We start from the raw sequence: 16,573 nt of genomic DNA on the forward strand, positions 1-16,573 counted from the left end.
TTCCATTACACAGATCTGTATGCACTAGCTATAGTACAGTACAGTCACTCAGTAAATTGGAGTTAGATGCAATGATGATTAAAATGCAGCAAATACAGAGTATAACAGAGATCCACAACTAGTGAAAATGCAAAGACCAAAGGACCATGGGTGCCTACCACAATCCTACATCTACAATACAACACCCACACTTAAGTTTCGGGTGACACTGAGAAAGAAAGTTCTGAAAAAACAAACAAACAAACAAACTCTGAGTTCCAGTGACCAGGATGACTGTTGCAGAAAAGTGTCTTCTAGATACAAAAGGGATAATTCATCTATGAAATCTCAATAATATGGTTGCCTAAATAAGACATGCACAAGGAAAACACCAGTTGACATGCAAACACTTGATAGGGGAAACTTCAAAACTACACTCGTAAATAAAGAGTTGCCAATTATCCATAACTGCTGAGAGTAGAATTCAATTTTCTCCAGGGATACACTCTAAACTCCTCAATAGTTTATCTAACCACAGTGGCCATGCTTAAACACACACACTTACACACATGCACATGCACACACATGGACACACAGACACACACAGACACACACACAAACCAACACACATACAGGAAGAGAGAGAGACAGAGGGGGAGGGAAAGAGAAAAGGAGAGGCAGAGACATAAAAAAGAGGCACACAGAGAGTCTGCTCACATTACATGGAACCAGTAGGTTGTACATAATACACATGTGTGTGTGACAGTAATAAAATACAGGTCCTGAATTTCAGAGGGAGTTAGGGGGAGTTGGAGGAGTGAGGGTGTAGAAACTATGTAAATACAGATCTCATGTAGGAAACTGTCTAAAAATAATATAAATAAAAATATTTTTAAAATGTACTGGATTTTCTAAACACTAAGACAGTTTTCAACTTGTAACAGGACAGAATACATTTCAAGGTAAGCAATCAAAGATTCTTTGAGTTGGGCGGTGGTGGCACACGCCTTTAATTCCAGCACTCGGGAGGCAGAGACAGGCGGATCTTTGTGAGTTCAAAAAAAAAAGATTCTTTGATTTCTTACTCATTTTGAGGTCATTTCTTTGGTGACCTGTTCAGAGCAAGAGGCAGACATTGTTACCCTTGGCCCTTCCTGAATGGAGAATCAAGAAGAGCTTCCTCTGTGTCCTCAGCAAATACCACATCATTACAATACTCTGAGAATTGTGCCTGTGAAACAACTTCTGCTGTTGCTGATATTTGCCCCACAGAAGATTTGCCAAACAGTACTTCAGAAATCAGGTTTTAAATACTGGACAATTCCATAGTTTTGTCATTGTCCTTAATTGAATTTTTCTGTTGGGAAATGCTACATCTGCCACATAACTGTCTTTTGAAATACAGGAGAATTTCTGACATAGAAAAGACAATTTTGCTCATCCATGCAACTTAGGATCTAACACCTTTGCCACTGTGTGTCGGTGTGTGTCTCTTCAGATAAACTCTGAGGGGAGAGTGCCATGGCTTCAAAGTACCATGACAACTTCTGTGACAGGAACCACAGGTCCATGGGTGTCACATGAGTTCTGTAATGGACTAGAGGACTTTGTGACAACTGCAGCCATGGTTAGAATATTGCAATCTTGAGGATCATTAGCAGGTGCATTAGGCTAATAAGGAAAAGACTACTGTGGTCAAGTCTATGGTAAACATTACGATCACGGGCTACATATATGATTTTCAGTTCAGTTGTGAAATATGCGGTATTGCGAATGATTAATTGATATCATTACAGGATGGGTTGACCCCTCTGCTGCTAGCACTCCGAGAAAGGAAACCCCGCATGGCAGCATACCTAATCACACACGGTGCGAATCTTCACGTATCTGATCAATATCTAAGGTACTACACTTTGCATTTTTAAAACACTACTTGTGTTGAAAATAGTCTAGAATAGTAAAAATCATTCATTTCATATGTGTTATGGGACTAGATTAGAAAAAGTCAATAAAACATCAGTTACATATCTAAAAATATCTATTACATGAAATGGTTATGCCAAAGAATGATAGTCAGGTTCATATTCACTTTCATAATGAGAGGTTTTTATTTTGATTTTTATTTTGACTGCCATATGATCTTCTATGAGTTGATAGCATTTATATTATATTGTACATTTACAGTGTCAGTCCCAGTGTTTTCAAGTTTGCAATCACACAACCTTGTGAACACCCTTTAATCTTCAAATACTTTTGGTGGTGTGCAGAGAAGGATGATACATGAATGGTAGTTGTAAACTTACATATATGGCATGATATTAGTATCAGGATTTGAAAACATTCATTTTTAACATTAAAATTATTTGATCACATTATTACTATCATTTTATGCAAATTTCAATTCCATATATAATAGTGAATTGTATTTTAATAGAATAGGAAGGAAATGGTGTTCTTTTTCATATAAAGCTTTCTGTACTTCTGGTCAATTTTCTCCAAACAGTTATTCACCATAAACAATTTAAAATACAAATTCTACTCTATAAAGTATCATAGTGGGCTAAGAAGTTTTCTGCTTGTTTTCTAGTTTTAGCCTTGGACATATTTTAGGAATCTGAACTCTGCTTTCAGGATGCTTAAAAAGTTAATGGTCCATTCTACACACAAAGGCCTTATACTTATATGGTAAAATGTATACAGTTCACCATTTAAGTAATTGAATTGCCTCTGTCATTCTAGAACAACACTCATGTATGCTGTTAGATGGGATTGTGAAAATATGGTTGAAATTTTACTGAAGAAAGGTGTTGATCACCAGTTAAAGGACACATTTGGATGGAGTGCTCTTTATTATGCCATTATGGGGAAACGCAAAACGTAAGTCCAGAAGTTAAAACGCTAATTGAAACTAAATTTAGACATGAAATATTTACCAATGTTGTATTTTAACCAAGCGTGAATTCATTATTTAAATGCTTTTGGAATGGAAGCATTTTAGTCAACTCCACTTGCGATTCAGGATCATTATGACAAAACTCAGATCATTGTTTCCTTCTTGGCTAAAGGAAGACCAGCAATAGAGCAACCTATGTCTTGGAATTCATTAGTGTTCTCACCATGGGCTTACTCTTTATTTCAGTAATATCAAATTCTGAATTCTGTAGCATTTGATAATAGGTCCATTCATGAATTATAGAGTGCTTTCATTTAGGATTCTAATCAGATCAAGACTGAGAAGCAAGTTAGATACTGCTTTACTATTTCTGTGCCTGTTTTTAGGTGGTGAAATTTTCATAGCAAACTTTTAAACCAAAGTAGGGAAATCCTGAGTTTTGGAAACTTAAGTCGGAGCCTAAGGAAACACTTTCCCAGAGCGAGTATACTTAGGACTCCTACCTATATTAGGGCACTTTCCATCCTGTCAAGATAATCCAGATGATTTGAACCATAGTAAATCTACACCATCTCACTCTGTTCTTTCCCTCTAAAATGAGACACTTTGTAAAATCTTTTAGAACTAATAAATTTGAAGGGTATGTCCAGATGACTTGATGGAATCTTATATTGTCTTTGAAATATCTTAAATATTTAATATATTGATAAATGATTTTCCATCCATATTAAAATAATAACGTTGTTTACCACCATTTCCATACTTGGCAGAAAAATGGTGATTATTCAGCACGACTTATTCCTCTGGAGACAACAAAATACCTTCACACGTAAGTCTTTTGAAGTTTCCTTCTCTGTAGCCCTTCTTTAGATTAAAAATGTTGCATTTAGAATTTTTAAATTCTCTGTAATTAGATATTATTTGGGTACATACCCAAGAATAGTGTAGCTGGATCTTGAGGTGGATCCATAACCAGCTTCTTAAATAATGGCCAAACAGATTTCCATAGTGGTTATATGTTTGTACTGCCCTTACCATTGGGTGAGTGGATGAGTGTTCCCCTTCCCCTTCACTCGCAAAGAGCAGTTTTTATTTTTAAAATGCATTTAAATTATGATAGAATTAATATCCTTTCCTCCTTTACATTCCTCTCTCCAGCTCCTCCTAGGCAGTTTTAAAAACCAAGTGTCTATTGACGGCTGAATTGTTTAAGAAATTAGTTGTATGAAACTGCTTTGTTAAAAAGTTTCTCAGTTTTACACCGGAATTACATACTTGCATGTAAAAATATTTTTTTAATTACCATACTGTGATGAGATGCCAGCCTCTCCCCAGCCCACAGCACATTTTAGTGTACTTCATACATTTTTTTTCTAAAAATGTTAACATAGTGTCTACTTCATTAATAGTTCCACTACACTGTATTGTAATTCATTTTATTTGTTTATTTTATTTCATGTGTGAGTGTTTTTGCCTGCATGTACACCAGGCATGTGCATCATGTTCATGTCTGGTGCTTGTGGGAGAGAGAAGATGGTGTTGTATTCTTTGGAACTGGAGTTACAGGTGATTGTAAAATACCACATAGGTTCTGAGAGCAGAAAACAGGTCCTCGTGAAGAGCAATGCATGCTGTTAACTTCTAAGTTGTCTTCTTAGCTATCCACACACATTATAAAAAAACACATTATTTTCTCACAGTAAAAATGAATGCATTGCAGTAAGTGAACACAATTACTTTGTTATACATATCATAGAAAACATGATTTGTATGGCTAAACAAGACACAATATTCAATCCTTTTATGATTTCCTTTCCTGTGTATGTTATTAAAGGAATGTTTTCTTTTCTATAGATTTTAACTAAAGTACAATTAGATCACTTTCCCACTTCCCTTTCTTCCCTCCAGCACTCTCCCCACGCTCCCGCTTCTTCCATGTCCCCGCAGGTCTCAAATTGATAGTCTCTTCTTCCCTTATAATTACTCTTCAATGCACACATTCACACACAGAGACACAAATGTGTAACTACAACCTACTGAGTTCAGTTTTCTTGTTTGTAGTTACATGGTTTCAGTGCTGACTACAATTTCATCAGTCAAGCAATTAGGGGTTCCTGTCTGAGAGAGACACACTATCCCTATCTCAGCAGTCATTAGTTTCCTGCAGTTCCTTGTCCAGGAGCATGGCCCTCGGAGATTCCTCCCTACTTCTTCCTTAGCATGTCTATTGATATTGTCTCTGTTCAGATCTTGTTAATATAGCCATTTCCATGAGAGACTGTTTCACAGCAGACTTCCTGATGTTTGCAGTCTTTCCCTCTGCCTGTTCTGTGATGTTCCCTGAGCTAGAGATGCTGGAGTTGTAATGTTGATTTATCAACTGAGACTGGGATCCCTAGACTCTGCTGATCTCTGCTTCATGTCTACATTCTGGTGTGAGACTCAAGAGAATCTTGATGAAGGAGTCATCTTTATCTTCTCAGAAAAATAGCTATTAGATTCATTAGTTCTTTGTACAGTTTTCTTTTTTTCTATTTAATTCATTTACTTTTTATTATTTCATACTATCTACTGTTTGGGGGTTTGGTTTGTTTTTGTTCTTTTTTCTTCAAATTCTTGACTTGGATCATTAGGTCATTTATTTGTTTATATGCATACTGGAGTTTATTTTGCTGCCAATTTTAACTTTTATGACTCAGTGGTTGCATACTGTACATGGCATTATTTCAATTTTCTGTATTTCTTAAAGTTTCCTTTGTCTCTAGGCATATGCTCTATTTAAGAGGAGCCTCTTTGTGCTGCTGAGTGGAATATATATTCTTTGGTATTGAGGTGGAATATTTAATTATTGGTTAGGTCAATTGAATGAAGATGTCATTTAATTCTGAGATTGTATGTACTTGGGCTGGATGACCAATCAATTGGAAAAATCAGTGTTTGCAATCACATAATGTTATCGGGTCTGTGTTGATCTGTGCCTTTTGTTCCATTAGGTTTCTTGTGAAGTTGGGTGCACCTGCATGTGTGTGTGTGTGTGTGTGTGTGTGTGTGTGTGTGTGTGTGTGTAAGTATTCTATTTTGTATTTGTTGACACTTTAATTAGTATGAAGTGCACATCTTTGTCTCTTCTGCTTCATTTTAGTTTGAAAATGATTTTTCAGGTACTAGGATGCCGATACCTGCTTGCTTCCTGACAGTGTTTGCTTAGAATACATTTTGAGAATACATTTTGCATCCATTCATTGTAAGAGGGTGCTTGACTTTTAAACTAAGATGAGATTTTTCATAGACAATAGATAGTTGGATTTTGTTTCTTAATTTGTTTAGGTAGCCTTTGTCTTTTGACTGGAGTGTTGAGGCCATTGATATCTGGATTCGTTATTGAAAGTTGTACCTAGATTGCAGTGTTTTATTTTCCTGTTGTTTTGTGTTGTTAGATGCCCTTTGTATTTCCTTAAATTATAGCGTTGCTTGTTTTCTTTCTAAAAGTCTCCTCTCACACTTACTCCTCTCTTCAGTTAGAAGTATTACATTTAGTAGTCTGTTTAGAATTTATTATTTGCTATAACTGTTTCAGGCTGCTTGTATCATGGAAGTGTTTCCTCTTCAGCTATGGCAGACAGATTCACTGGGCACACGAGTCCTGGTTGACATGCATGGACTTGTAGTATTTGAAGTTCATTGCTTCAGGCTCTTCTGCTTTTCAGAGTTTTGTTTGATAATTCAGCTGTTGCCCTGGGCACGTTCATTTCCAAATGACTTGTATACTTTCTTTTCTTAAGCTTTCAATATTTTTTCCTAGTCCTGTATATTTGGTGGTGTTACTATTATATGCTTTGGAGTTTTCTTTCTGATCTTGTCTGGTTGGGGTTTTGTTTGATTCTTGTATCAGTGTGTGTATATATTTCCTTACTTGGATGAAGAATTCCTCTGTGATCTTTCTATTAATCTTGTCTATGCTATTGATTGAGAATACTGTTTCCTCATGTATGCCAATAGAATTCAAAGATTTGAGCCTTTGATAGTATCTCAAATTTCTTTCCTGGTCTTCTAGCATGGTTTTTTTTTATATTATTTGCTAATTAATTATAGATTTTTCTACTTTTTCTTTACATTCTCATATTCTATCTTTTGTTTGATTTGTTATATTGGTAAGGTTTTTCTCTGAACTTTCTAATTGGCATGCTGAAATTTTCAGTATTATATCTATTGCAGCCATTGATCTGGACCTAGTCTTCTGTGTATGGTGACAGCCACAAACAAAAAATGTGGGGGCAGAACAGGGAAGAAGTGACTTACCCAGAAAAGGTTGTGATATATTGTGTACTCTAATAAAATTTGCTTGAAGATAAGAGGACAGAACAAGCCACTAGATTAAATATAGAGGCCAGGCAGTGGTGCCACACATCTTTAATCCTAGCACTCGGGAGGCAGAGATCCATCTGGATCTCTGTGAGTTATATCCACCTTGGACTACATGAGATTTAATCAGACTAGGAGAGAAAGAGAGGCAAGCAGTGGTGGCACCAACCCTTAATCCCATTACTGGGAAGTCACATGCCTTTAATCCCAACACTAGGAAGGAAGTGATGGCTGGGTGGAGAAAGGTATATAAGGCATGAGGAGACAGGAACTAAAGGCTTTTTGGCTGGAACCCCTTTTGTCTAGAGGCTTTTCAGCTGGAGCGCTTTCAGCTGAGTACTCAGAGGCATTCAGTCAGAGGATTCCTGGAGTTGGCGAGGTTAGACTTGGCTATGACTTGTTTCTTTGTCTCTCTGATCTTTCAGCATTTTCCCCAATATCTGGCTCCATTTTTTAATTAAAATAACATTTAGGATTCCTGCAACAGAGGGTTCACAGCTTTGGGTCTGGAATAGGATTGTTGGCTTCCAGAGAAAATGAAGTAGCCACCTAGCTAGCAAAGGTAGCTAGGAAACATGGAGGCCATCCCTGCTGCATTTCTTAAGCAAGGCATGTGGGTTTGGAGATAGTAGTAGGGGATAATAGGATGGGAAATGGAAAAAGAGAATTGCCCAACAATGGTGGCTCACAAACAAAGAGGGTTGTCAGCTTGGATCTGGACCAGGTGTGAGTTTACTGATGGCAGTTTTTGGGGGGTGACAGACAAAAAGAGACGTATTCAATAAAGGTGGCGCAAAACCTAAAATAATGGTAATTTTGTATTCAAATTCTTCCATTTAAACAAATATATCACATAGTGTTACTGAAATGTTTATATACACGGTGATTACTTCTGGCTCTACTGTATGGCAATGGTCTGGTTCCTAAATGTATAATTAGAAATTAATATTCTTATCTGTGAGGTGTTGAACTCAAGGTTTCATACTTTAAGAAGGAGGTGCTCTATGTGTTTGCTACTCCAATGACCCTATTTTTATTTTTATTTTTGTTTATTTTTGTCTTCCTGCTTTGTGTTGCCAAACTGACTCTTGACTGCCAAAAGGCAATCTCCAGAGGTCATACTTTTCCAAACTGTAGTCAAGTCTTTCACATGGCTTTTTCCCATATGCAGTAACCTTTAGAATGTGAATACTGTAGATGAAGTAAATAATGAACCTCTTCTTTGGGGGAAAAAAGAAGAAACTAGTCTACTAATTCCAGATTTAAATTCTGTTTTTATTGTGAGTCGTTAATATCTATAGTGCTTATCAGTAAATATGAAGCCACTCATACACCAGAGAATACTTGACTATCCATCCACAATCCCATTTTATCTTTTACCCTATTTTTGCAAGACAGGTGCTCTGCCACTTGGGCACATTTCCAGTCTTCATTTTCCATGGGAAGATACTTTCTCAAGGGTAATGTCAATAGGATCTCACCATGTGTGGTCTTTCTTATTTTATATAAAAGGAGAACTGTAGACAAAATTCTAAATGGTCTTAGTAAATAAGAAACACAGAGCCAACTACAGAGTTAAAAGTCCAAGAGATGAGAGCACTAGTGAAGAGCCCAGACAGCCTTATCTTAATACCTGGCTGCTGTCTCTTCTCTAGAGAGAGAGACCTTCTTCCTGTGTGACTTGTCTTTTTATTGCTTTTCTGTTCTGCCTTCTCATTGGCTCTAAACCCAACCACATGACTTCCCTGTCACTGCCTGTCTATACAGACCTCCAGGTCTCTATGGTTGGTACTGGGATTAAAGGTTCAGGTCACCACTCCTTGGCTGTGTCCTTGACCACACAGAGACTCTACCTGCCATGGGATTGGATTAAGGGTATGTGCCACCACCACCTGACTTCTGCTTAGTGGCTCGGTTTTACTTCTGACCTCCAGGCATCTTTATTAACATACAAATAAAATCGCATTTCAGCACAAATAAAATACCACCATAGGGAACTAGGTTTCTATCCCAGTAGAAAGATCTTAAGTGAGTTATTAAGTGATATATATGTAGATACCTACATATGGATTTATAGTTTTATAATAAACAAACCTCCAAAGCAACTTTCTCGGACCTAGCCTTCCTAGTACATACTTTTAATTTTCTGTATTTTAGCCATGTGCAGAATAGATATATTCTTTAGGAGGGGATCTTACCAGTAGTTATGTCCAAAGGTGACAATAGCAATTGTGGTTCTACCTTATTGTATCATAGGTAAGAATGAAAACTATAGCCAGATCTAAAAGAGCTCATTAGAACCTAACCACAGAGGAGATCAGGAGGGTGGGCAGCATTGATTTCACCTTACCTCTCTTTTCTGATACCTTGCAAGTCTTTATGAGAAACCTTGTCCAGATAGGTTTCCATAATTTTAGGGGAGATTGATAAGTACAATGATCATTGCCTCAGGTTCTCTCTGATAGGTTGTTTCATCCCTACCTAAAGGATTGCAGCCGTGCATCTGGGGAATATTTGTTGTGTTATAACAAAATATTTATGCTGTCTTCAAATTGATCCTGGTACCATTCTTCCAGAAAACTACTCTCTTTGCTATTTATTGATGATAGGCACTGATTCTGGCAACGGCACTATTTGCCATTAGTTGGACTTGTTGTCAGTATACATGGTCACCTACTTTGAGGTATCAAATGCTGATAATTTCTTTCATTCTTTTATTCAATAAATCCAAAGGAGGTGAAGATTTCCTGATGCATTTGTTATATTCCAGTACCATAGTTATTATTTACCCTAGAAGATTTTTTACTCTAGAAGATTTACCCTACGGTATTTTATAGACTAATATAATCGACTGAAATATGTCTACTTTTCATTCAATTATAGGAAATCAGCCTGAAGATGTCTTTTTATCGGGGTAAGATTTTAAGGTCTTTGAATATGAATGTTAACTTATAATTAGAACCAGGGAAAAGAACTAATGTTTATTGAATATTGTGTTCTTCACTGATTCCATCTGATTTATTTAGTGTCCATGATGCATTAATATAATCATATGTTTTAAAGCTTTCATATCCTTGTGACTAAGTGTCTTACTACTTTAGCAAAGGTCATCCAGAGAGTTTGATTAATTCTATGAATCCCATAGGTAACAAGTTGCCATCTCTTGACTGAACTGTCAGCCTGTGCACTCTCTTGTTCCTGTGACTACATTGAGATGATCTCATGTAGAAAGCCAGTTTTCCTTATGTGTCAACTCTGGATTAGAGTTTTCCTGAGAAACCTATCTAAAACCTCCATAGTTTTTCTTTTGAAAGTTGTTCTTAGACACTACATTGCTATCAAGATTGGAGGGGGAAACCTCTCTTTATTGTGTCTGTAGTGCCATAGGTTTGAAATGAGCAAGATGACAGAAGGCTTGGAATTACATTATTGGAATGGTAGTCCATGTGCACATATACCATGTTATGTTGATACAAGTGAGCATCTATTTAAGAGACGTTATGAACTTATACTCAGTTTTGTTTTCTCTTCAAACTACTGGACTGCCTGGGTACAGGAGAGTTTTTTTCTCATTTCATCAAGTCTTTGTTTCCCCATGACACTAAGAATTTTGAAATTTTTTATTGTACATTTATTTTTCCTCATGTTTCTTGACCTATAGTTTAGAATTTTTGACTGCCAGGTACTGCTTCTTGTTTTATTAGAAAATCTCAGATCTGAAAAATTTGTAGTTTTTAAGGAATTTTGAAAACTAATAAAAATATCCTGAGCACAGAAAACTAGATCCAACGTTATACATAAACAGTTGCTCTGAGGGAGAAGCCAAAACTAAAACACAGTATTCTATGGAGGTGGAAATACAAATGGCCCAATTTAGATTCCCATGCATTCCTTCACTAAAAGACCAGTCCTTACTGACCAGTATTTGATTGAGAATTTCTGTAGGAAAATATGGGAATGATTCAAGTGTTCCAAGAATGGCATTAAAAGTAGCCTAATGGTGGATGATTTGAATGACATTAACAGGGGAAGGGCAATTTCGAAAGGAAAATCATGGAGGCCAATAGGACTAAGAGTTTGGCCTCGTGATTAGTTTTTTAAAGACAATAAAGTTATTTACATAGACACAGGATGGTGAAAATCATCTGGGAATGGATAGGGTTGAACGTAATTTGGAAACTATATTACCTTTTGTGCTTAATTGATAGAAATGACAAATAGATTCTTCTGTTGAAACTTACTTGAGCAACCTGAAGTCTTTATAGAAAACGGGAATGTGGTATCACAGAGGGTGGGCTAGAGAATGTTCAGAACCAAGGGCTGAAATGAAAAATATCTGTGATCCACTGCCACTGCTTCTTTTCCTGTTACCTTTGCCAAATTCCTGTCCTTTTCAGATTGGAATTGCAGAACATAATCATAGAATTTTGTAACATATCTAGGCTTGGGATGTGTGTTGCTGACCCTCCATTTAGCTTATTTGCCTGAACCAGGGAACTAGCTGTCTTTCAGGTTCTTTGAGCCTGTACTTTCAGGAATCTGCACCTTCCTGGGATGAATATTTAAAGGCCAGAGAGCATCACTGAAGACTGCAAAAGAGGGAACGAGGAGTGGTATCCTATATAAGGAAGACATCTAGAGAACATAGAGGGAAACAGAGGCAAAAGTCCCAGGGATCTGCTTTTCCAGAAGTCTCTGCCATCAACCGAGCACATATGAAGGTTTTTAAGTGCTTGGTAGTTTTTCAATCAGCCTCTACCAATGTAATAACTGAATTATTACATTTTAATGTTTGAACACCCATGATAAGAGGATTTCAAACCTCAATGTGCACATTTGTTTGTTCACTTATAACTTTAATGTTCAAGGATTTCACATCTTTTTCATGACTTTATTAGTTGTTTTACAATGAATGGATGTGATGGTTTCCTTTCAATGGGTATTTTCCATGCTCAAGAATGAAGGTTGCCATTTAGTAGTTATATAGTTTTATGCTTTATTAATAGAGTAGAATGAGGACACTATTGTTTTGCTTTATTTGGGGCTATTACCTTTATTTAAATTAATGATTAAAGAGTATGTGAGCAATTCATTGTAATTTGCATGCAATCATCAGGACAGTTTTCAAAACAAATGATTTTCAGGTTCCACAAATATATTGACTGACACTATTTGATGTGGAACTATGTGGAACTCTTTCTTGACAAATGCAGAGATTAGGAGAAGTGGAGACAGAAATTAACAGCTGAACAAATTTTATAAAACAGATGTCTAATAACAACAGAAACACCATCTGCTATTCAAATAACTAAACATTCAGGACAAATGCTTTTGTCCACTACTCACTTATTTGTTGTTGTGTGTTTTGCTTCAAAGACATCACTTTGAATCTGAGTCACTGATTTCCGTGTGTGCAACAATGGAGGACACAGCTAATTTGAAAACTCAGGTAATCAATGCCTTCTTGAGGTAAATTCTTGTGCTGAATTTCTTCTTTGTGGAGTTTGAAATGGTATAATAGAGCAGTTGTCAAAATGTCATCACTCTAGATGAAAAATTGGCTAGAATTTTTTTATAAAATTATGACAATATTACTATATTGATGGTGAAAAGTACCAAAACATATTAATTACTTTAAGGTTCTGAAAGCCAAAAATGAGATAAGAAATAAGTAATCACAGAAAAATTAGTTTGTATAGTTTTACCACAGTGGAGGGAATTTGAAATTTGGGAATATTTGGACAAATAAACATTAGTAGTTTTATTTTTATTTCTTATAGCATGACTTACATAATTTTCAGGCTTCTCTAAATATGTAGACTAACCTATTCATTATGTTACTTAAGGTAGCTTACATATCCAACCCATGTATTGAAGGGCACAGAAATTAGCATTAGTTTTTAAAGTACCTTTTAAAAAATCTTTTACTCATGATACAAACTTTTAAAAACTGTTAACTGGATGTCAACTACATGTTAACTGGATGTCAACATGCAGAAGACTGCATATAGATCCCTATCTGTCGCCATGCACTGAACTCAAATCCAAGTGGATCCAAGACCTCAACATAAATCCAGTTACACTGAACTTGAGAAGAGAAAGTAGGAAGTAGCCTAGAATGCATTGGCACAGGAGACCACTTCCTAAATATAACACAGACACTGAGAGAAACAATTAATAAATGGGACTTCCTGAAACTGAGAAGCTTTTGTAGGGCAAAGGACACAGTCAATAAGACAAAACAACAGCCTACAGAATGGGAAAAGATCTTTACCAACCCCACCTGACATCTGACAGAGGGCTGATCTCCAAAGTATATAAAAGAATTCAATAAACTAGACATCAAAATTCCAAACAATCCAAATAAATGGGCTACAGGCCTAAACAGAGAATTCTCAACAGAAGAATCTCAAATGGCCAAAGGACTTTTAAGAAATTGCTCAACATCCTTAGCCATCAGGGAAATACAAATCAAAATAACTCTGAGATACCATCTTACACCTGTCAGAATGGCTATGATAAAAAACACTGAAGACAGCTTATGTTGGAGAGGATGTGGAGGAAGGGGAACACTCCTCCACTGTTGGTGGGAGTGCAAACTGGTACAGCCACTTTGGAAATCAGTATGGTGGTTTCTTAGAAAATTGGGAGTCAGTCTTCTTCAATACCCAGCTATACCACTCTTGGGCATATACCCAAGGAATGCTCAATCATACCACAAGGACACAAGCTCAACTATGTTCATAGCATCATTATTCATAATAGCCAGAAACTGGAAACAATCTAAATGCCCCTCAGGTGAAGAATGGATAAAGAAAATGTGGTACATACACACAATGGAGTACTAGTCAGCAGTAAAAACAATGATATTATTAAATTTGCAGGCAAATGGATGAAAACCCAGACTCAAGAGGAAAAATATGGTATGTACTCACTCATAAATGGATATTAAATGTAAAGCAAAGAATAACCAGACTACAACCCACAACTCCAAAGAAGCTGGCTAACAAGGAAGACCCTATAGATCAAACAGTGAAGGCGAAATAGATGAGATCAACATGAGCAAACTGAGGGTGAGGGGGAGTAATGGAGGGCAAGTAATGGGGGATGAGAACATAAGGCAATGGGAGGTTTGAGCTGGAACAGGGACAGAATGGGATAGCAAGGAAAGGGATACCATGATAAATGAAGACATCATGGGAACAGGGAGAAACAGAGTGCTAGGGAAGTTCCCAGGAATCCACAAGGATGACCCCACCTTAGACTACTAGCAATAGTTGAGAGTGTGCCTGATCTGGCCTACTCTGATAATCAGATTAGTGAATACCGTAACTGTCATCATAGAGCCTTCATCCAGTAACTGATGGAAGCAGATGCAGAGATCCATGGCCAAGCACCAGACCAAGCTCCAGTAGTTCAATTGATAAGAGAGAGAAGGAATTCTATGAGCAAGGGACATTGAGATCACGATGGGAAAATGTACAGAGAGAGCCAGCCAAACTAGTGGAAATTCATGAAGTGTGCACCAATAGCTGTCGAGGCCCATGGGACTGGACTAGGCCCTCTGGATAGGTGAGACAGTTGTTTGCCTTGAACTGGTTAGCAGACCCACAGGCAGTGGAATTGGGATCTGTCCCTGGTGTGTGAGTGTGTTTTTTGGAACCCAGTGCCTGTGGTGGGACACCCTGAGCAGCCTTGGTGCATGAGGGAGGGGCTTAGGCCTGCCTCAACCAAATATACCAGGCTCTGCTGAGTCCCCATGGGAGACCTTGCCTTGGAGGAGATGGGAATGGGGGGTGGGTTGGGGAGGAAGGCTGGGGGTGCAAGGAGGGAGGACAGGGGAATCTGTGGTTATTATGTAACCTGAATAGAAAATTTCTTAATAATAAAAATATCAAAAAAAAAACCACCCTCTTACTCAGGACACTAACATTTAAAAACAATTTTTCAAGTCTGGTGTAGATGGAAGTTTTCCTGTGTCCTGCAGCCACTTGGTCCCAAATAAAAACACAGAGGTTTATATTAATTATAAACTGTTTGATATATGGCTCAGGCTTATTGCTATTATATCTTAAATTAACCCATTTCTATTAGTCTATGTGCCTCGTGGCTTTACCTGTATTTTATTACATCTTGCTCCCCCCGACAGCTTGCAGCATCTTCCTTGACTCCACCCTTCTTCTTTCTCTGTCTCTCTTGGTTTTCCTGCCTGGCTCCATCCTGACCTGCCATAGCCCAGTACAGCATTATTTATTAACCCATGGGAGCAACATATATTCACAGCATACAGAAAGACCATCCCACAGCATTTTGGTACTTTATCTAGAAAAAAGTATTATTTAAAGTGATTAAAATGTAGAAATACAAAATCTTTCTCTCAAAATAAGTATAATTGTAGCTTTGCATTATTCATTCTCATAAAATATTGGATCCAGTCATCATGGCACAGTCTTTATCCTAAAATTCAGATGACAGAGGCAGGTTGAACTTTCCAAGAGTTCAAGGATGTTCCTAATGAGTTCTGTCTCAGGCTGCCAATGGGTATACAATGAGGTACAAAAAGAATGTTTGAAGGCTCTTCACATCCTAGTATAAGTTTGCACTTCCTTCAGGAAGGAACAAGTGTTTCCCTTTCCTTGCATACTCCCCAGCTGAGCTGTCATTTGTTTTATTGATCTTGACCATTTTGACTTAGGTAAAATGAAATCTCAGAGGGGCATTGATTTACATTTCCGTTGATGACTAAGGATGTTGAACATTTACTGAAGTGTTTCTCAGGCATTTGTGTATCTCTGCTTTGTTCTGTACCCCATTTTTTAGAACATGTTATTTGTTTTCTTGATTTTCAGTTTATTAGTTCTTTGTGGTTTAGATGCTAATCCCCTATCAGATGTATAATTGGCAATGGTTTATTCATTTTCCATGCCATAAATTTTTACATGATGCTGTTCTATTCTAAGGAGAAGCTTTTCATCTTCATGAAGTTACACTTGTTAGTTTTGGTTCTAATGCCTGTGTTATTGGTATCTGGTTCAGAAAGTCAGTCATTGACTGTAACAATGAATTCAAGCCCTTTCCAGACATTTTCTTCTATCTTAATCAGAGTTTATGGTCTTATGTTGAAGTCTTTGATCCATTCGTAGTTGAGATGTATGCAGGGTGATAGATATGGATCTACTTAGTTCTTCTGCATGTGGCCATCCAGTTTGACCTGAACCATTTGTTGATGATTCTACAGGCACATAGAATTATCCAAACATAACAGGCTATGGTGAAGGCCTTTGGTCTCACTCCACAACCAAATAGAAAGACCCTATTGGTGAAAAAACCACATATTAA

At 37.1% G+C, this 16,573-nt stretch overlaps 1 protein-coding gene across 4 annotated transcripts in view; it reads left to right on the forward strand.

Moving 5' to 3' along the window:
- The window catches only part of LOC131901986 (POTE ankyrin domain family member A-like), a 50,212-nt gene that overhangs the window by 5,108 nt on the left and 28,531 nt on the right, over positions 1 to 16,573 (forward strand). For all 4 annotated transcript variants that reach the window (XR_009376962.1, XM_059253022.1, XM_059253023.1 and 1 more), the window contains exons 4-8: positions 1,776 to 1,882; positions 2,719 to 2,856; positions 3,643 to 3,701; positions 10,118 to 10,148; positions 12,611 to 12,683. Coding sequence is in view for 3 of the 4 variants with exons in the window: in XM_059253022.1 (XP_059109005.1) it covers positions 1,776 to 1,882; positions 2,719 to 2,856; positions 3,643 to 3,701; positions 10,118 to 10,148; positions 12,611 to 12,683 (408 nt within the window). In the remaining variant the exon portion in view is untranslated. The remainder of the gene's footprint in view (positions 1 to 1,775; positions 1,883 to 2,718; positions 2,857 to 3,642; positions 3,702 to 10,117; positions 10,149 to 12,610; positions 12,684 to 16,573) is intronic.

This window comes from Peromyscus eremicus, unplaced genomic scaffold (genome assembly GCF_949786415.1).
Source record: "Peromyscus eremicus unplaced genomic scaffold, PerEre_H2_v1 PerEre#2#unplaced_1047, whole genome shotgun sequence".
Lineage (NCBI taxonomy): Eukaryota > Metazoa > Chordata > Mammalia > Rodentia > Cricetidae > Peromyscus > Peromyscus eremicus.